Below are 21,102 nucleotides of genomic sequence, written 5' to 3'. Positions count from 1 at the left end.
TGTCATGGCCTAATTTGTCTTGAAATTGTCCTCTGTTTATCCGTGTGTTATCCTTCTTTGATCAGTTGTATGAGTCGTTTTGGTCTGTGGCCGTTTAATAAAATTTGATTTGATTTGAACATGCCTTGGTTTTGGAACGCTTTGGTTTTGGAACGGACTTCTGGAACAGATTAAGTTTGAGAACCAAGGTACCTCTGTATGTTCAATCTGCCTCTTAAAATAACCTGTGCATCATAATGACAGCCTTTTAGCTAGTGGAACACAAATGAAGCAACAGAAGGCGTCAGATCTAGAGATGCCCTTGGAAACATGATGAGGTTTGATGAAGTGGTTTGCCTCGCTTACAGGAGCATGTCAGGCCACAACACCAGAATGATATGGAAAGTATCAAACCTTAAACAGGAAGCTCGCTTAGATAGTAGCGATACAAAAAGAGGAAGTGATGGGGGGAAATAATTCAGTAAAGCTTTCTAGCTGCACTCATAAAACCAGTTGTTAATCCCCAAGATCTCTGGTACTCTTCCACAGTTTATTGTTGTGTGATTCACAAAAAGACATAGCCTTAAATCAGAAGGATGCTTTGGAAAAAGCCGTTTTGTATTAAAGACGTGTCTAATGTTGGCCATAAAACCTTACAGGCTCTGACTAATCGAAAAGATGTTGGAGTGATGCTTTACAATAGCAAGAGGAGAATAATGGATTCCATTCTGCTTTCCTGCACCCCCAAAATTCTATAAAAATGAGCGTTTGAGCTGGAAATGTGTTGCTGCTAAATGCCCCAAAGGGCTCTTTCTGGGATGTATAGCTTCTCCGATGTTTATCCTGAAACTGCTCGAGTGGAATTTTTCTTCTTCTTTTTATCGCATCAGTAACACATCTTAGGAGGTGGTGACGAAGGTGAGGGCTCCTTGACACATGACGAGAACAAAGCGGAAGATGGTTGGCCACAAATCTGCAGGTGCTCCATGCGCAAGTTATGAATGGCCGTTTATCATGCAGTTAGGACTTGCAATGGAATGTCACAGTGTAGGGTGGCTCCTGTTAAGGTGGCCGTGCCCTTTTCCAGGATACTCCATTCCACACCCCTTCCTACCAGTTCTCCATTCTGTCACCAACTCTGAACTCCTTAACCACTGAGCAACCGCCAGTCCCCTTTGGGCTATTCTGGTTCGTTTCAGTTTCCTTCCTTAAAAGCTTTTTGCACTTCGACAACCTTAGGGCTCCTCCTCCTTTTGCATGTAGATGGTGAGTTTTTTGCCTACGCAACGATCTGCACTCAGACTCGAAATGGACATTGCTAACAGAGGGAATGAGAGTCAGAGCCCCAACCTTCTCTCTGCACTTTTAGGGCACAGCTAGTCATTCGTGTCCTGAACAGCTCCGTTGCTTACAGCGTGGTACTGATAACGCCAAGGTTGCAGGTTCAATCCCCATCATGGGACAGGTTAAAAACCCATGCAATGGAGGAGGTTGGGCTAGGTGATCCTCATGCTCCCTCCCAACTCTAAAATTCTACAGTTCTGTGATGGAGGGTGATGTTTGACCAGATCTCTGCTGGGTTCTTTCTAAAGGAGGGGCAAAGAAAAAGGGGCCGCCTGTGAGCTACCAGGCACTATTCAAAGTATTAGTTCCATTCCTGAACCCTGTGTATGTTGGCGGAGCACATATAAGCGCTTTCCACCCCGCCCCAATTTTACCTGTTTCACCCTGTTCCGGATCCAGAAGTACCCGCATGTCAGTGATCATGTGTCAATTGGACATGCTTAAAATGGTCTTTAGGGACCCAGGTGGCGCTGTGGGTTAAACCACAGAGTCTAGGGCTTGCTGATCAGAAGGTCGGTGGTTCGAATCCCTGCAACGGGGTGAGCTCCCGTTGCTCAGTCCCAGCTTCTGCCCACCTAGCAGTTCGAAAGCACATCAAAGTGCAAGTAGATAAATAGGGACCGCCCCTGGCGGGAAGGTAAACGGCGTTACCGTGCGCTGCTCTGGTTCGCCAGAAGCAGCTTTGTCATGCTGGCCACATGACCCGGAAAGCTGTCTGCGGACAAACACCGGCACCCTCGGCCTATAGAGCGAGGTGAGCGCCGCAACCCCAGAGTCGGACACGACTGGACCTGATGGTCAGGGGCCCCTTTACCTTTACCTTTAAAATGGTCTTTGCCTGTATAGCATAAAAAGCCCTAAATGGCTTGGGGTCCAAGTACCTGAAAGAGCACTTCCCCCAAGATCAAGCAGGATCAAACAAACAAACAACGGAGGTGGGGGCAAAAGCCCAGAGGGGACTAGGCATGCTCAATAGCTATGGAATGTGAAATGACAGCTGGACAAGAAAAATGGGAAACTGGGGAGCAGGATGGGATCTTCTGCAAGAGGGCCTGGTTGGCTGGCTGCAGCACTAAACAGGAGCACTTGCTATTACGAGGATGAGACTCTACTGCAACACATGGTTGCAGTTCCCACCTGTAATTACTGTATTAAAAGACCGATCTTTCACTCGGCAGCGCTCCACCTTGGGCAGATCCACAAAGCAAGGGTGCCAGAAGAGAAGGGGGCGGGGGACAAGGTCTGGGGGTTTAGTACTGTGAAGGCTGACTTCATTATGTGAATAAACAAGTGAATGGATGAGGCTGCATGAGATCACAGCAAGCTGTAAAGACCCTTGGATACACTCATTGTTTCCTGGCGCCAATTAATACAGAGACACATTTTTCAGCGGCATCCAGGGATACATCTGATTAAATGTTATTTATTTCTGTGCGACTGAAGCCCCAGGGAAACAACTAGATCTTTCAGGGTTTGCTCAATCTCTGCATCAGACCAGGCACAAAGTTTGCAACCTTTAAAAACGGTGTTTTCTTTCTTTCTAGATCAGTGGTACAAAGGGACAACATTCAACTTTGAAGCATTTTAAAATTAAAATGTTTCATACTTTAGCATGAAGTATCATTTCCCATACTCAGGACTTCTCAGCTATCATCCTTCTTACCCCATGTTAAATCCAGCAAAGCATATGCATTTCGGGAGGAAAGTGGTTGTAAGGCACAGACACAACAGTCTCTAAATACTAACTACTGTACCTTGAAAGCAGAATGCTCATGCTTTGGAAACCAGCGATATGTGGAGAGTTTTTTGAACATACAGAGTGTTTTGGAAATAGTTTTGAATAAGAGCAGGCCAATAGCCATCTAGTCTCAAAGGTTGGAAAAGAGGATTACTCAAATTCATGGAAGATACGGCTATCAGTGAAAGATGGAGCAAGCTTGCTTTCTCCTGCTCTGGAGGATAGGACCCGATCCAATGGATTCAAGTTACAAGGAAGGAGATTCCAACTAAACATCAGGAAGAACGTTCTGACAGTAAGAGCTGTTTTGATAATGGAACGGTCTCCCTTGGGAGGTGGTGGACTCTACTTAGAATCATAGAGTTGGAAGAGACCACAAGGGCCATCCAGTCCAACTCCCTGCCAAGCAGGAAACACCATCAAAGCATTCCTGACAGATGGCTGTCAAGCCTCCACTTAAAGACCTCCAAAGAAGGAGACTCCACCACACTCCTTGGCAGCAAGTTCCACTGTTGAACAGCTCTTACTGTCAGGAAGTTCTTCCTAATGTTTAGGTGGAATCTTCTTTCTTGTAGCTTGAATCCATTGCTCCATGTCCGCTTCTCTGGGGCAGCAGAAAACAACCTTTCACCCTCTTCTATATGGCATCCTTTTGAACATAGCTATCATATCACCCCTTAACCTTCTCTTCTACTCTACTTCCTTGGAGATTTTAAGCAGACGTTGGATGGCCATCTGTCATGGATGCTTGAGCTGAGATTCCTGCATTGCAGGGGCAGTTTGAGGCAGCAATGCTTCTGAACACCATTTTCTGGAAACCACAGGACGGGAGAGGGCTCTTGTCTTTGACTCCTGCTTGCAGGTTTCCCACAGGAGAAAAGGACTAGACGGGCCCCTTTCTTACGCTCTTAAAGTCATCTGTGCTGCAAACTACAGTGAGACCCAGGAGAACGCACAGGGTTGCATTCGCCACATCCTCTCTTCGGCGTCAGACCTCCCCACAGAAATTGTGTCAAGGACAGCTAAGCTACCTTTCTTCCTTAAGGCTTAACCACACAGTGCACACAAATGCACGTAATCAAAAACTCCCAGCAGCCAATTCTACTAATAAATAGTAGCATTGGTGGCGGCAGCAGGGGAGTGGGATAATTTGGAACAGGGAAGCTACTGGGGGAGAGCTTAACTCTTTCCCAGCCCAAAGGTCCTCTGCTATAGTTCCTGGCGCCCAAACTAGGTACCCCAATCTTGCACATCATGGTGTTCCAAACATGCAAGATGCTGGATTATTATTATTTAACATTAATTTTGTTAGGGGGGGCAGAGAGCATTGAAACATGCCACCCACCCCACAGGCCAAAGTTTAGGACAGGCATAGGCAAACTCCGGCCCTCCAGGTGTTTGGGACTACAACTCCCATCATCCCTAGCTAACAGAACCAGTGGTCAGGGATGGTGGGAATTGTAGTCCCAAACATCTGGAGTTGCTTATGCCTGGTCTAGGATCATTTTCACCACATTAGGGACATAGGAATCTGCCATATACCGAGTCAGCCTGTTGTTCCATCCAGCTGAATACTGTCCACACTGACTGGCAGCAGCTCCTCAGGGTTTCGGGCAAAGGACATTTAGAGATTGGATTTATGACTTTCTGCAAGCATTGCAGATGCTCTGCCACTGAGCTGCTGTGCAAAAATTCAGGTTCGATGGTTCTATGCATTCGAGATAAAAGGGGCAACTTTTTGCTGGTTTCTGTTCATTTATCTGCTGCAATGAATCCCTCAAAAGCATCAAAGAGTTTCACATAAAGGTGATGAAAGTCGTTATTTCTTCTTCCCAGGTACAGTGGTACCTCGGTTTTCAAACGTAATTCATTTGGGAAGACTGTTCGACTTCCATAACGTTCGAAAACCAAACCATTCATTTCTGGAAATCCCAGAAAGCCACGTTTCCTGTTCAACTTCTGAGGCGCATTTGAAAACCAAAGCAGTTTATTTCCGGGTTTTCAGTGTTCGAAAACCGAAATGTTCGACTTCCAAGATGTTCGAAAACCAAGGTACCACTGTACCAATATTTCAGCCTCTCTCTCTCTCTCTCTCTCTCTCTCTCTCACACACACACACACACACACACAGGAGAGCAGGAGCATCACTTCGCAGCAATGGAGCAACCTGAAGGCTGGATTTGGCCCCCTGAGCCGAAAATTATATGGTATCTAGACCTCGCTGCTAATCACTTTGTCACTTGCTGCTGCGAGGTCAAAGTGGGTGTCTGTTGCAAATCAATGATGGAAAGAAGCGGCGACAGAAGAGCCATCCCAAAGAGTGAGACAATGTGAAATCCATCTCACACCTTGGAAACCATGCTAGACAGGAGTGGGTGGGTGGGTGGACAGGATGGGGGAGAGGCATGCTGGGAGGAAAGCAGAGGACAAACCCCAAACGCAGGGAACATGGAACTAACTGATGGCGTGCAGCCATATCTTTGAAAGCAATTTCCTATGGAGGTGTAGTCATATTACGGTACCATCACACTAAATTGACATAGTACAATGGACCCTCTGGTTACGTACCGTATTTTTCCATGTACAAGACGCTCCCTATTTTGGGGGACTGCAAATTAAGAAAAGACCCCTCAGCACCACCCGTGTATAAGATGAGGCCCAATTTTAAACCTAATTTTTTAGTTTAAAAAAAAACCCTAGTCTTATACATGGAAAAATACGGTAACTTTCAAGTTATGAATGCGGCAAACCCGTGTATTCTTCCAGCTTTCACCCCGCGTGCGTGCACAGAAGTGCTCTATCGCGCCACACGCATGCGCAGAAGTGGCGCCTCTGGTTACAGATTTTTCAGGGTGCGCATGGACCCCCGGAATGAATTAAATCCCTAATCAGAGGGTCCACTGTACGTATCCTCTTAGTTTTGGTTAGACAAGCCTATCCAGATACGCAACTCTGCCATAAGTGTTATTTTAGAATGCTTTTCTTTTCTTCTTTTTTTAAAAATAATTCCACTTGTTTTGAACATCTGCTTTTATTGGTATTTTTAATGTCTATATTTCTCGCGTAAACTGCTTGCTTAGAGGTTTTGATTAAGAGGTATATCAATCCAGTTACTTAATCAATCAAAAAAAAAAAAACATTCAGTAATGGATCATTTTTGTTGTATCTGTCTTTTGCGGTTGTTCTTTGTATTGAAAAAACGATTAAATGAATTTTTAAAAAAGTAATGGATCGTATGGCAAATGATAAGGAAAGGGGGGGGCGTCCTTTTGAAAAATCCCGTAAGATCGTAATTAAATCATATTTAATTCAACCACTTCACTTTACTTGTTGTCAAAGGGCTCAGTTTTCAAGGAGGTTGAAAAGACTTTTTTTTAAAAAAAAAAATATTCAGCCAGCGGGAATCTTGCGAGTGCTTTTTAATTAGCCCTGGAGATTTCCAAGGAAAGGTTTGTAACAGCATCCAAAATTGGATTTTGATCACACTGAAGATCCTGGTGGTATTAGCAACAGCAGCCCAAATGCTGCAACCGATGAAGTTATTTATCTTCTTCGGGGGGTTTTGTGATCCTTCTCACGGCTGGTTACCAAATCCCCTCAAATGAGGCCCATGAGGAGAAGAAGAAGAAGAAGAAGAAGAAGAAGAAGAAGAAGAAGAAGAAGAAGAAGAAGAAGAAGAAGAAGAAGAAGAAGGTGGTCTGTTGGATTTTCCAGTGCCATCCTAGATTTTTATCTATCCCTGAACTCTGAGAAAATGCTGGATAGTTGCTAGATTAACAGCCCCACAACCCTTCCACACATCATCTCTCCAGGCGGCTTTGCACTTTCCTTGAGTGTTTTTGTTTATTTGTTTGTTTGTTTGTTGTTGCCTGGCTAGACCAGGTATAGGCAAACTCGGCCCACCAGCTGTTTTGGGACTACAATTCCCATCATCCCTGACCACTGGTCCTGTTAGCTAGGGATGATGGAAGTTGCAGTCCCATAATATCTGGAGGGACAAGTTTGCCTATGCCTGGGCTAGACTGTACCCTTGAACTCTTAAAATGCCTTGTGTAATACCTGGCAGCTTAACTTGGCACCCTAAAGCACACAGAAATGGCAGCCAAGCAAGACTGTCTGTCAAGTCAGCTCGCTCTCGCTCTCTCCTAAATCCATCCTTCATGCTGGCTTTGCCTTTCTGTAACTATGGATCATGGAGAATTCCACCGGAAACAGGAGCAGAAATTGCCCACGGCTGTTTATTCGCCCCACAACCAGAACAGAAACCCAGCCAGTGACTACGAGCTGCTGCTATTGCTTTCAGTCCTCAAACAATACTTAATTGATTACAGCCATACCTCGGTTTAAGTACGCCTCGGTTTGAGTATTTTCAGTTTAAGTACTCCACGGACCTGTCTGGAACGGATTAATCCACTTTCCGTTACTTTCAATGGGAAAGTTTGCTTCAGGTTAAGTACGCTTCAGGTTAAGTACAGACTTCCGGAACCAATTACACTCATACCTCGGGTTAAGTAGTACACTTCAGGTTGAGTACTCCGCGGACCCGTCTGGAACAGATTAATCCACTTTCCGTTACTTTCAATGGGAAAGTTCCGCTTCAGGTTAAGTACGCTTTAGGTTAAGTACAGACTTCCGGAACCAATTGTGTTTGTAAACCGAGGTACCACTGTACATATAGGGTGTTGGGGGGGGGGTAGTACCACTGGTGGATGACAAATCATGCTCTTTCTAGGGTAGTTTGTCCAATCTGGGCTCCAACCTGCCCTCAACTCTCACCTGTGGCTCCTAGGAGGTGTTGGCAAGTGATAGCGGCTACACCTTGGGAATCAGCTTCAACTGGCCAGGTAAACCAGGTGAGGGTATCCAATGGGATTAGAGAAATAGTGGTCCAATGGTCAAGATGGCGGTTTCTGCACGTGCTGCAGAGGGAAGGCAGATGGGGCTCACTCACCTGGGAAGGGAGCCCATCTAGGAGAAGGAAAATTGATCCTAACCCTCTGCTGCCTTGCAGGAAATCTTGGGGGGGGGGCAGGTAAAGGCTCAGAATTAAACCCTACACAAATGTGGAATGGAGTCCCTAAGAGATGTTGTCTTGTATGCCTCTTTCTGGAACTCCTTGCAGCCCAGCTGGTGCCAAATGTATTGGTCTGCTTTCCGTTGGGCCACAATAGCAAGGGGGGGGAGGTCTTATCGATTAGGCAGTCCAGGACCTCCAGACACAATGCCCAGGCTTATGCCCCATGGAGGTCACTTAGGTGCTGTTGATACAGCAGTTTGACTTCACCCCAAGAGGCACACTCCATTGTCAGACAGTTGCCAACAACAACAACAACAACAACAACATTCTTAGTTGTAAGATGCTCAGACTTTCCTGGATGTTCCTAACCCCCGCCCACATGTTCCATGCTGGACATTGCATTTCTTTGTATATGGCATGTGGTGGAGAATCTCGGCAAAAAATGTCGCTCTTGGGACCTGCTAGTGGCCACTTCCTTACCCGGAACACATTACACAGTACACCTTTGTACCTTATGCTGCTAACTGAAACACTGCTGTTGATCTCTTGCAGGAAAAATAAAGGCTTAACCATAGTTGGGGATTTTCTTTACATCTGAGAAGATGGTTGTGCAGAACACAGCTGTACAAAAAGGGGAAGGGACTGGGCAAAGCAGGAGGAGACTCCCATGATTAGTAGCTTATTGTGACCTTTGCTTTATTTATTTAAAACTATTTATTTATTGCCTTTCCTGAAAAGATTCAGGAGGGGTACATGGAAGTGTGTATGAACCCACTTGCACACCATAGGTGGTACTCAACCAGGTTGTACTCAAAAGTAGACCCAATAAAATTGATGGTCATGTTCACGGATTTCAATGGGTTGACTCTGAGAAAAGCTTGCTTGGATACAGCTCACATGAATATAATACAGATGCCAACAAAAACACATTTTTAAAAGCTATTTAAGAGACAGACCAAAATTGTAAAACTGAAAGAGGATAGTTTGGGATTTCCAGCTCAATGTATGATTTAACACGCCTGGGCAAATATGGAAGTCTTAACCAGAATGGCAAGAACCGCCTTAGAGCAGAGATAGCCAATGTGAAGTCTTCCAGATGTTATCAACTACAATTCCCATCAGCCCAGCATGAGGAGGAATGATGGGAGTTGTAGTCCGCAATGGCTGGAGGACAAAATCAATGGACAGACCTCCTTCCTCAGGAATACACAACAGACCTCTGCTAAAGGAGGTTGTTTTAGGGAACCTCTTAACGCATGGCAGGCTGATATGGAAAACTCAAAATGAGTGAGCCCCATTCCTTTAATTCATTCTAGTCCTGAAAATGAATGGGGATTCAAAGGCGTATTCCGGGGGGGGGGGGTGCGTTCATTCCCCTCTCCCAATTTGTTTGATTCATTTTTCATTAGTTTCTCTTGGGATGATAAACTGAAATGATGAATTTTTCATTCATTTCAGCTGGGGCGGAAAAGAAAAAGGTCTGGAGCAGAAGGCACAGGTCATGGAAAGGTTACAGGGGAAAGAGAGCAGTGAAATTGACAAATGGAAACTATGATGTGGGAATCTGCACTCCTTTCTTCTGCCTCAGGGTGACATTAGAGGAGAGAAAGATTCACCCAGAGCTCTCTGCCCAAGCCTCTACCTCCGGCCCCACCTGAACCCTCCCTTGAAGATGGCAAAAGTTGCAGCGCCTTGGGAACAGAAGATGTACAGTGTCCATACTCCCAGTTCTTTCTCCTAAGCAGTTAAAGATAGCAGCAACCTAAAATGGGTCTTGTTCGTAATCATGCCAACATTTGTTGATACTGTGGTACCTCGGTTTATGAACACAATTGGTTCCAGAAGTCTGTTCATAAACTGAAGCGTTCATAAACTGAAGCGAACTTTCCCATTGAAAGTAATTGAAAGTGAATTAATCCGTTCCAGATGGGTCCGTGGCGTTCGTAAACCGAAAATTCGTAAACCGAGGTGTTCGTAAACCGAGGTTCCACTGTACAGTGGTGCCTCGCTAGACGAATTTAATTCGTTCCACAGGTCTTTTCTTATGACGAAAAATTCGTCTAGCGAATCCCATAGGAATGCATTGAATTTTTTTTGAATTTTTTTTGCCCATAGGAATGCATTAATTGAATTTCAATGCATTCCTATGGGAAACCGCGATTCGCTAGATGAATTTTTCGTAAAACAAATCCGTCTAACGAGGCAACCTCCACTCGAAAAATCCTTTCGTTAAGCGGAAATTTTGTTAAGCAGGGCATTCGTTAAGCGAGGCACCACTGTACTATTCCTACTGTTTCTTTTTCATTTATGCATTGTAAAACCAAAAACCTCCAAGCAGCATGCAAATAGAATGCAATGTCTCCATCCCAAGTCAGATAGGAGAGGGGGCTACAGTTCCCATAGAACCATAGAGTTGTAAGGGAACCTGGGGATCATCTAGGCCAACCCCCCTGCAAAGCAGGCATATGCAGCTGTCCCTTAGGGGGATCGAACCTGCAGCCTTGGCATTGTCAGAAACCATGTTCTAATCAACTGAGCTGTCCAGAATGAAACAATAACAATTTTTGGTTAAAAAACAATATGAACATTCAAAAGGTAAAGCTAAAACAAGCAACAGGCTGAAAGCATATCAGAGTTCTAGGTATCTGGGTTAGGTTGTCCAAGCAAGAATGTTTTTAGCAAGTGCTGAAAAGAGTACAGTAGAGGCACCTAGGTAAAGGTAAAGGGATCCCTGACCATTAGGTCCAGTCACGGACGACTCTGGGGTTGCAGCGCTCATCTCGCTTTACTGGCCAAGGGAGCCGGCGTACAGCTTCCAGGTCATGTGGCCAGCATGACAAAGCCGCTTCTGGCGAACCAGAGCAGCACATGGAAATGCCGTTTACCTTCCTGCCGGAGCGGTACCTATTTATCTACGGTACTTGCACTTTGACATGCTTTCAAACTGCTAGGTTGGCAGGAGCAGGGACCGAGCAACGGGAGCTCACCCCGTCGCGGGGATTTGAACCGCCGACCTTCTGATCGGCAAGCCCTAGGCTCTGTGGTTTAACCCACAGCGCACCTACCTGGTATCAATATATTTATTCATCTATTTATTGCTGAATTTATACCCCAGCTTCTTTTTCCTCCAAGGAGCTCAAGATGGCATACATGGTTCCTCCCTACTTTTCATTCAATCCCCACAACAACCTTGTGAGGTAGGCCAGGCTGAGAGGCAGTGACTGGTCCAAGGTCACCCAGGGAGGGGCCAAGCGAGGATTTGAACCCTGCTCTCTCCAAAGTCCGAGTCCGGCACTCTAATCCCTACGCCCCACTGGCTCTCTACCAATCTCAACAGCGCTACTTTATGTGTGCACTGATAAAAGATGTCTTTGTCTGCAGGTGCTAGCAAGCAGCCTTTGGAGGCGGCAGGCGGGGGGAAGAATCAAAATACAGTCCTGGCAATGGTTGTTTGGGTTTCGACACGTCTCTTCTCCCTTAGGCATCTGCAACGCTGCGAGCTTCATTCATTAAACCGAAGGCAGATGTAAGAATGGTGGCGGCTGAATGTGAGATGTCACGAAACCAGAATGACAAAGGCCATGACTAAGTCTCAGGGCTGGACTCCTACGTGCAATTTATTTGAGAGCCAGCCTCGCTCATCATACTGGGGGCTTGATTCAGAATAAAAAGCGTGTTCAGTGCCTACACATCCCCATTGTTTTCCCGTGCCTTGCCCCAACTGAAGAACAAATGGAAATTAAAAGAGCTTCCCCTTTGTTAAGGCATTTTTTAATCTGTTCTTATTATTTTGACTTTTGTAAGGTTTAAAGCAGGGCTGCAAATTTCCTTTGATTTTTATCGCCTCGCCTTTTTGTCGACCGCTGTGAGGTTTCCTACAACCAAGCGGCGTATAAATTTTATTGATGCCGCTGCTTGGAGAACATTCAAAAGAACACGGCGGATCCAGTGATAGGCTCACAGGTTGTAGAGCTGGAAGGGGCCCGAGGGTCATCTAGTCCAACCCCCGGGCAATGCAAGAATCTCAGCTACAGCATCCATGACAGATGGCCATCCCACCTCTGCTTAAAAGCCTCCAAGGAAGGAGAGCCCATCAACTTCTGAGGGAGACCGCTCCACTGTTGAGCAGCTCTTACTATCAAAAAAGTCTTCCTGAATCTCACAGGGGCCAACCTGATGTCCATGGGAAACCAGCAGGCAAGATTCCAACAAATAGTGTTCAGAAACATTGCTGCATCCAACTGTGTCACCACAGCATAGCCACCAATAGCCCTCTTTTCCACAAATTGGTCTTCTTCTTCTTCTTCGGCGATCAATCGTAGCCGAGTAAGATTGCCTTCCATAAACACTGTTTTAACAATGAGTCCGTAAGTGACTGTGGAGGCCAATTCTGGATCCACACGTCCTTCCACAGTGGAGTTTACAAATTGGTCTAACCCTCTTTTAAAGCCATTCAAGTCCGCAACAGACACCACCTCCTGCAGCAGCGAGTTCCACAGTGTGGCGCATGAAGGAGGACATTCTTTTTTCTGTCCTTATCTGTCCATTCTTATCTGACACATATAGAGGCAAAGGATGTGCAGCAGGAAAGGGGCCACAAGGAACGTTCTAGAACTATTGCTGTTAAAGGAAGAAAACAACAACAGCGAAAGCCCCCCAATTTTTCAGACCTGAAGGAGCTTTTAGTGATATTATTCAACAGGCCACGTCTCCTGTGTGTGTTGATGGTCACTGTGCCTGCAAATTGAACTGATGGTGGTCTGATGCTATTATTATTAGTGTGCTTGAGTGTATTTATCCTTTAATTTCCTTTTTTTCATCTCCTTGTTAAAAATAATAATTAAAAAGCAACATGCTACATCTGCACCATATATTTAAAGCATATTAATTTGTTCTGTTTTATTGTATTAATATCCCACCTTTCCAATGGGTCAGTGCGTATGGTTGTTAACCAGAAGGTTGGTGGTTGGTTGAAGCCTATTCAGGGGCACCAGTGCAGGGGGTTGAACTAAAGAGGGTTCCCATATTTTGAAAAGCAAAAAAGAAGACACATTTGACAACTCCTACTTTTACCTACTGTGGGACCCATGTGGCGCTGTGGTTAAACCACTGAGCCTAGGGCTTGCTGATCAGAAGGTCGGCGGTTCGAATCCCTGTGATGGGGTGAGCTCCCGTTGCTCAGTCCCAGCTCCTGCCAACCTAGCAGTTCGAAAGCACGTCAAAATGCAAGTAGATAAATAGGAACCACTACAGCGGGAAGGTAAACGGCGTTTCCATGTGCTGCTCTGGTTTGCCAGAAGCGGCTTTGTCATGCTGGCCACATGACCTGGAAGCCAATAATGCAAGATGAGCGCACAACCCCAGAGTCGGTCACGACTGGACCTAATGGTCAGGGGTCCCTTTACCTTTACCTTTACTTTTAACTACAGGAGACGTTTAGCACAAGGAGAAGGGGACGACAGAGGATGAGATGGTTGGACAGTGTTCTCGAAGTGACGAACATGAGTTTGACCAAACTGTGGGAGGCAGTGGAAGACAGGAGTGCCTGGCGTGCTATGGTCCATGGGGTCATGAAGAGTCAGACACCACTAAACAACTAAACAACAAAAACAGCTTTTAACTACGGATTGCTAGAACGACTCTCATTTGAAATGCCCCTACTATATGTAGGCTATAGAAGCTGTGATATATTGCTAGTAGCAATGTTCCTAACTTTCAACATAATAAATAATAATAATAATAATAATAAACCATATTGCTCCCTCACTTGCCACATGAAAGTATTTGGACTCATGTTCACATCTTTGTGAACATAAGTGTGCACAGAACAATTTATTAAACTGTTTAACATGTACATAGGGGCTCTCCTTAAGGGCAGGGGGGTGTTAACTCTTGCCCTCCCAGACTCCTCCTCCAAGATCTTGTGGCTGAGCCAGCGTCCTTTTACCGTAGTTCAGCCACAAGAGAAGGGATTTATACAGTACATAGTTGTTTAAAATGCTGCTCTGATTCTCTGCTGCAGACTAGCTTAGCCAGGTGTCTTAGATCCGAGTCTAACGCACTAGAAAAAATTTCTAGGGTTACTGGAAACAAAAAAAAACCCAGACATTTTGCCAAATTTTAAAAATGTACCACGACAGAAATTTTCATCCTGAAAAAGAGGACATGTAGTAAGGAAAAGAGGACATATGGCAACAAGACCTGGAAAAGAGGGTATGTCCTGGAAAAAGAGGAGATATGGCGACCCTATGTGGCCCTCAGGGTCCCTTCCAACTCTACAATTCCATGGCTCTCCAAGCAGCTCAAGGTGGTGTAGATGGTCCTCGCCCCCTCATTTAATTCCCACGAGAACCCTGCAAGGCGGGTTAGGCTGAGAGGCGATGCCTAGCCCAAGGCCACCCAGTGAGCTTCAAGGCCGAGTGGGGATTCGAACCCTGGTCTCCCAGGCCTTAGCCTGACACTCTAACCACTGCACCACACTGGCTGTTGCGGTTTGTGGCGCTGCTACACCTGCAGAATCCTGCGGACTGTCGTTTTTTCCGCATCTGGGTATTTCCATATCAGCAAAGGTGTTCCAGAAGAAATGAACAAATGCAGATAACAGATAAAAATAAACAAGAGAGTCACTGACCTTTGGGAAAAGGGAGAAGGTTTCGTTGTCAATGGTGAAGGAGTACAGAAATTCCCCGTCATACCAGAGGTTCTTCCCCACCGGAGAGTTCTCTTTAGTCATGGCAAAAAAGCGTCCAGGGTCACAGCAGTCTTTCAGTAGTTTCCTAACAGAGAAAGTTGAGTAAAGAAAAAAGAAAAGAAAAAAGACAACTGAACGAGACCAATTGATGAGAGCCCAACCGAGATATGCTAGGATTTGAACCCAGGACCTGCAAAGCCAGTGCTCTAAGGCTGAGCTACAGGCCTTCAGCGGACAGTCAGCATGGCCAAAGGGCAAAAAGGACGGGTGTTATGGTTCAACAGCAAATAGAGGGCTGCGGGATCTATAGAAAAATAAATCAGTACTGTCAGGGATTGCTCTAGCAGTGAGCATTCCCTGACAATCGCAGAAGTGAGACACCCTGGCTCAGGCAGCATCCCAGAGCCCTTACTGCAACCTCAGACAGGATATCAGGGGGAGGAGTCAGGGGAAGTGTCCAGCGGGGAAATGCCTTTTAAGTTCATGCCTGACTTAAGACATTCCAAGGTGCGCAGGCGCAAAGGGAGGAGGACAGGAATCCCACGTTTACTATGCTGGGGGAGGAGCAGGCGCAAGGCATTGGGAGAATCTTCGTCAGACTGGTCGGACATGTATTCTTGATACTGAATCACATTGTAAATATCAGGCAAAATAAAAGCCTTAAAGACAGAATGGCTGTGGTACTAGTTTCTCAGAAGTAGTCAAACAAGGACTGTGACAAGTACAATTTACTAACATGTTCCAAATGCCTGCCAACTCTACTCATAATAAGACTGCCACAAGACTGTCATTTACTAGCCTGCTGCTGGTTACAGACACCAGAATATCTGAAGTGCAATCCGGATAAGGCTAGATGGATAGTTCCCTAGACCAGGTGGACGGGAGGTGTCCTGCTCTGGATGTGGTGACAGTTCCTCTGAAGGAGCAGGTATGCAGTTTGGGGATCCCGCCGCAAATTGGATCTACTCCCCCCCTAAAAAACCTTTTGGTGAAAATCAGGGGTGCGGAACCTCTGCCCTGCCAGGCCCTGCTGAACTACAACTCCCATCATCCCTGGCCATTGGCCATGCTTACTGAAGCTGGTGGGAGTTGTAGCTCGGCAACGCCTGGAAGACCAAAGGTTCCCAACACCTGGGGAAGAGAGAGAGAAATATCCTGCTCATCAGCTGCGACAGGGAGAGGAGAGTATTCTGAGCGTCTCGGCGCCTGGTATATAATCGACAGCGTTCTATATGGGAGGAGCTGCTTGCATCCACTTACAAAACTCAAGAGGACATTTCCGCTCGATTCTATTCCAGTCTAAAGCCTGCCCTAGTGGTAACCTGCCGGGAACCCCAAAGCCAGCTTGCAGAGATGCCCGCTGGCTGCTGAACTTTCCCAGTTCCTGCCATCTGCTGCTACTGCCACACAAGCCCTTTGTCCTTCCCTCTTCCCTGCAGCTCTTCCCATGCGTCTCTTTGTCACAAAGCCTGCCCTTTGAAACAGCCCTCCTGCAGATAATGGAATTACTTCTTCATCATGCAACAAAATAGTACCCCAGGCACCCCACCCCACTTTCCTTTCTATTCTTGGTTCTCAGCTTCCTAGTACTACGGTAGAAAAAAGATATATAAATGGATTTCTTTTAAAAGCACCTGGAGATTTTAAACACCCCCCCCCAAAAAAAAACCCTACTGGTTAACACAGCAGTGGAGATTTGTGCCATGCTACTAAATTCAAAATGAAGGCATCAGTGCAATATTATATTCACCTGTACCTTCGCCCAAAATAGTTATTGTTGAGCAGTATGTAATGCAGAATAAAAGCCCTTATATATATCTGGATACTGTGATCTGTTCAGCTGTTTCTCACACAATGGTAATCCAAAGCATGGCTAGGCGTGAACAAGAGAAGAGGAATGCATGGAGGGAAATTTGAATCTATTTCACTCTTCCCCTGGTTGTCCTCCTCCTGCTGCGCTACTCACAGCTAAGCCATGGACTAGCTTAGTGTTCTGTCCAAACTCAAGTTGATGGTTTGTCTCACTTCAGACAAACCATGGGTTCTAACCAAAGTTTGTCATTGGCTTACCACTTGTTTATTTGTTGTTGGGAGCCCTTGAACCGCTGAACCTCTTGGGCTTGCCGATCAGAAGGTCGGCGGTTCGAATCCCCGCAACGGGGTGAGCTTCCTTTCCTCTGTCCCAGCTCCTGCCAATCTAGCAGTTCAAAAGCACACCAGCGCAAGCAGATAAATAGGTACCACTGCGTCGGGAAGGTAAACGGCATTTCTGTGCACTCTCGTTTCTGTCATGGTCCTCCATGCACCAGTAGTGGTTTAGTCATGCGGGCCACATGACCCGGAAAGCTGTCTGTGGACAAACACCAGCTCCCTCGGCCTGAAAGCGAGATGAGCGCCGCAACCCCATGGTCCCCTTTGACTGGACTTAACCGTCCAGGGGTCCTTTACCTTTTTTTACCTTTACTAGTTAAATACTGGTACAGTACTAGGTTAAGTTTACTTCTTGCAAATACTTTAATAAAATCCCAACTATTAGCTATGTATATAAATTTATTTAAAATGAATTGAATAAAACCCAAACCCCAATTTTTAGCTGTCTATGTAAATATATTATAAATAAATTGAACAAAACCCAAACCCAATGCTTGGCTATGCATCTAATGCAGGGAGGAAGAACCTGGTACCCTCCAGATATTTGCAGGACTACATCTCCCATCATTCCTGACCACTGGTCATAGCGGTTGAGGCTGATGAGAGCTGGAGTCCTGCAACATCTTGAGGGCGTTGGATTGCCTACCTCTAACCACGCGTGTCTCGTCTCAAACAGAACCACATACCAACCGCAGTGACATCATAGGACTTGAGGTGGACCTTCTTGACGCAGCACAGCTCCTCCTGCCACCAAGCTATGGCTCTGGGAAAATGTTGCAAGCTGTGCAATCACAGCTGAGCACCTATATTTGATTGGTTGTGACAGATTTACGATTTTATTAAGGGGAGCAGAGATCAGCATCTATCGGAGAGCAAACTGCAGCTCTATAAGTGCGAATCAGCAAGTCGTAATTAATGAGATGTTTCTCCTTGCCATTCTTTGGCCGCTCTGACGTATAATTTTCATGAAGCTAGGATTTTGCTGATAGCACAATGCATTCCCCACTTAAGTGATTGGGTGTTTAGGGGTCGCCTCATTCATTCCTTCCAGGATGCAGATTCAGGATCACTTGACAAGGACGAGCTATTCCTTAATGGTTTCCAGTCACCTTGACCAGAATGATCTGCAGCGGCACTTATGTGCCTTGAAACATGTGCAAGAGCTCAGCGTGGAAACTAACAGGCTTCCCAAGTCATACAGAAGTGTAAAGTGCTGGGTGTTATAATAATTTACAAGCTGCCTTGGCAGATTCGCAGGGTTAAAATGCAGGAGAACCACTCCAATTGTCAACACCAACGTTTTCTCTTTGCACCTGACATTTCCCCATCTGGAAAACAGATTCTCTAGCAGACTTAGATGTACTTTCATGCATTATCTCCCTTCTCGCTTGCTTTTCTTGCCCTCTATGGTCAGCACTGATGTGAATACTTTGTAACTTGGTCATGCCCAGAGATGCATATGGATTCATGGGGTGTTATATCACAGCAGCTCCTATTAGCCTGGTGCCCTCCAGAGGTTTTGGACTACAACTCCCATCAGCCACTGGGAGCTGAAGTCCAAAACATCTAGAGGGACACCAAGGTGGTCAATTGTCTCTACCTGCTTCACTGTTTTCTCTCGGCTGAAAACATCGATAAAGTTCTGGAGGTTTAAAATAACGAACCACCGCGTTCCCTGCCGCTACGTCCACAGGATAGCCATTGTCAAAGATCTAAAGCAGGGGTCAGCAAACTTTTTCAGCAGGGGGCCGGTCCACTGTCCCTCAGACCTTGTGGGGGGCCGGACTATATTTTGAAAAATATATATGAATGAATTCATATGCCCCACAAATAACCCAGAGATGCATTGTAAATAAAAGGACACATTCTACTCATCTAAAAACACCAGGCAGGCCCCACAAATAACCCAGAGATGCATTTTAAATAAAAGAACTCATTCTACTCATGTAAAAACATGCTGATTCCCGGACTGTCCACGGGCCGGATTTAGAAGGCAATTGGGCCACATCCGGCCCCCAGGCCTTAGTTTGGGGACCCCTGATCTAAAGGGCTGCCACATGGAAAGTGAAGAAAGATTGTTTTCTCCCGCTCCAGAGGGGTAGGACTCGAACCAATGGCTTCAAGTTACAAGAGATTCCAACTAAACATCAGGAAAAGCTGTTTGACAGTGGAACAATCTCCCTTGGGAGGTTGTAATGTGGACTCTCCTTCTTTGGAGGTTTCTAAGCCAAGGCTGGGTGGCTGCCTGCCATAGATGCTTTAGTTGAGATTCCTGCAATACAGGGGGTTGGATTAGAAGCCCCTGGGGGTCCTTTCCAACTCCTCAATTCTCTGATTCTATGATATGTTTGGATGGGGACAGCACCAATCTAGCAAGTTGGGAACTGTATGCCCCCTCCCACAAGCACAATGCAGATGACCAGCTGGATGAACCACACCCCACACATGGGCACTCGCTCACACAATGACTCAAACAATGCAGCTGCTGAGACGGATCACCCCCGAGCCAACTCTTCTTGGCAACTCTCCTCACGAGCAGGTGCTCGTGTCCCCACTTCACCTCTTGGAATGCAGCGAAATGGCAGGAAAACCCAGTTTTTGAAATACACACCTCCAGCAGGATGTCATATAGAGGGAGGGTGAAAGGTTGTTTTCTGCTGCTCCAGAGAAGCGGACACAGAGCAATGGGTTCAAACTACAAGAAAGAAGATTCCACCTAAACATTAGGAAGAACTTCCTGGCAGTAAGAGCTGTTTGGCAGTGGAATTTGCTACCAAGGAGTGTGGTGGAGTCTCCTTCTTTGGAGGTCTTTAAGCAGAGGCTTGACAGGCACATGTCAAGAATGCTTTGATGGTGTTTCCTGCTCGGCAGGGGGTTCTACTGGATGGCCCTTGTGGTCTCTTCCAACTCTACGATTCTACGATTCTAGCAACTCACACGAAATATATTGAAGGCGGTGTGCACAAGACAGCACAAAATAAACCCTTAAAATGTTTAAACAGCTGAGCAGGACTGTAGGCGTCAAAAGGTCTTCAAGATATGCCTGAAAGCCAATAGCGAGAAAGCCTGCCAAACCTCTGGTGGAAGAGCAATGCACAGCATTGGGCTGATGGACCTAAAGTTTTGCATGCTCTTTGCATTTAAAGCACACTCCCTCCTCCCCCAAGAATCCTGGGAGCTGCAGTTTGTTGTGGGTGCTGGGAATTGCAGCACCGTTGGCAGTAAATGGCAGTTCCCAGGGCTCTCGGTGTTGGTGGGAATGTGCTTCAAATGTATGGTTAGGTATGCAGACTGGAGCCAGGAGTCCTGGCAGCAAGATTTGCTCGAAACCTCTGCATCTAGGTCGTGCCAGAAGGGCAAGTCCACACAGCAGCTTTTGCAAATGTAAACACTGGGCGCGAGTATTGATTATGAAACAGTCTGCTGCGGAATATTACCATCATAAACACTTTAAGCAGAATGCAAACTACTCATCTAAACACACAGGCACGCAGTTTTAGGTGGAGAAACATTAGGAGGAGGGGCGGAAAGAAAGAGGCTTGTGTTAGAATTACAGTATAGAATCATGGCCTCTGTTTCGAAATACATTTCTCAGAGGGTGTGTGAGATCCAGAAATCTACACCAGCTTCAGGGTTCCCAACAGGTAAAAGAAGACAGGAATGCAATGCGAGTCCACCAAAGGATGCTGAAGCCAGCATCCTGATTTCTGGACCGTGATGGTTGGTCCATGAGGATGAATGGGGCAGCTGCTCCACCAGCCTCCGTTAAGCCCTCAACCAGCCTCCACCTGCCTGCCTTTCTTACAACCAGTCTAGGGGGTGGGACTTGCTGTCGGATTCCTCATCTTCTTCCTTCATCTCAGTGCTGTCCTAGAATCACAGAATTAAAGAGTTGGAAGGGACCACGAGGGCCATCTAGTCCAACCCCCTGCAATGCAGGGTTTTTTCTTTGCCCGACGTGGGGCTCGAACCCATGACCCTGAGATTAAGAGTTTTACGCTCTGAGGAGGATGGGGCAAAACCAGAATTAGGCCACATCCACACATTACATTTAAAGCACTATGATACCACGTTAACAGTCAAGGCTCCTCCCCCAAAGAATCCTAGGAACTGTAGTTTGTTGAGGGTACTTTATTTATTCTTTATTCTTTACTTATTACAATTATTATCCCACATTTTCTC

General features: G+C 46.1%; 1 protein-coding gene across 1 annotated transcript in view; it reads right to left on the bottom strand.

Annotated features, from left to right (window-relative positions):
• ST8SIA1 (ST8 alpha-N-acetyl-neuraminide alpha-2,8-sialyltransferase 1) overlaps positions 1–21,102 on the bottom strand; it is an 82,362-nt gene that overhangs the window by 42,362 nt on the left and 18,898 nt on the right. Inside the window, exon 2 of the mRNA XM_035127872.2 lies at positions 14,710–14,854. Coding sequence (XP_034983763.2) covers positions 14,710–14,854 — 145 coding nt within the window. The remainder of the gene's footprint in view (positions 1–14,709; positions 14,855–21,102) is intronic.

Source organism: Zootoca vivipara, chromosome 10 (assembly GCF_963506605.1).
Source record: "Zootoca vivipara chromosome 10, rZooViv1.1, whole genome shotgun sequence".
Lineage (NCBI taxonomy): Eukaryota > Metazoa > Chordata > Lepidosauria > Squamata > Lacertidae > Zootoca > Zootoca vivipara.
The sequence above is the reverse complement of the archived record's forward strand: the minus strand, read 5'-3'. Positions and strand labels throughout refer to the sequence as shown.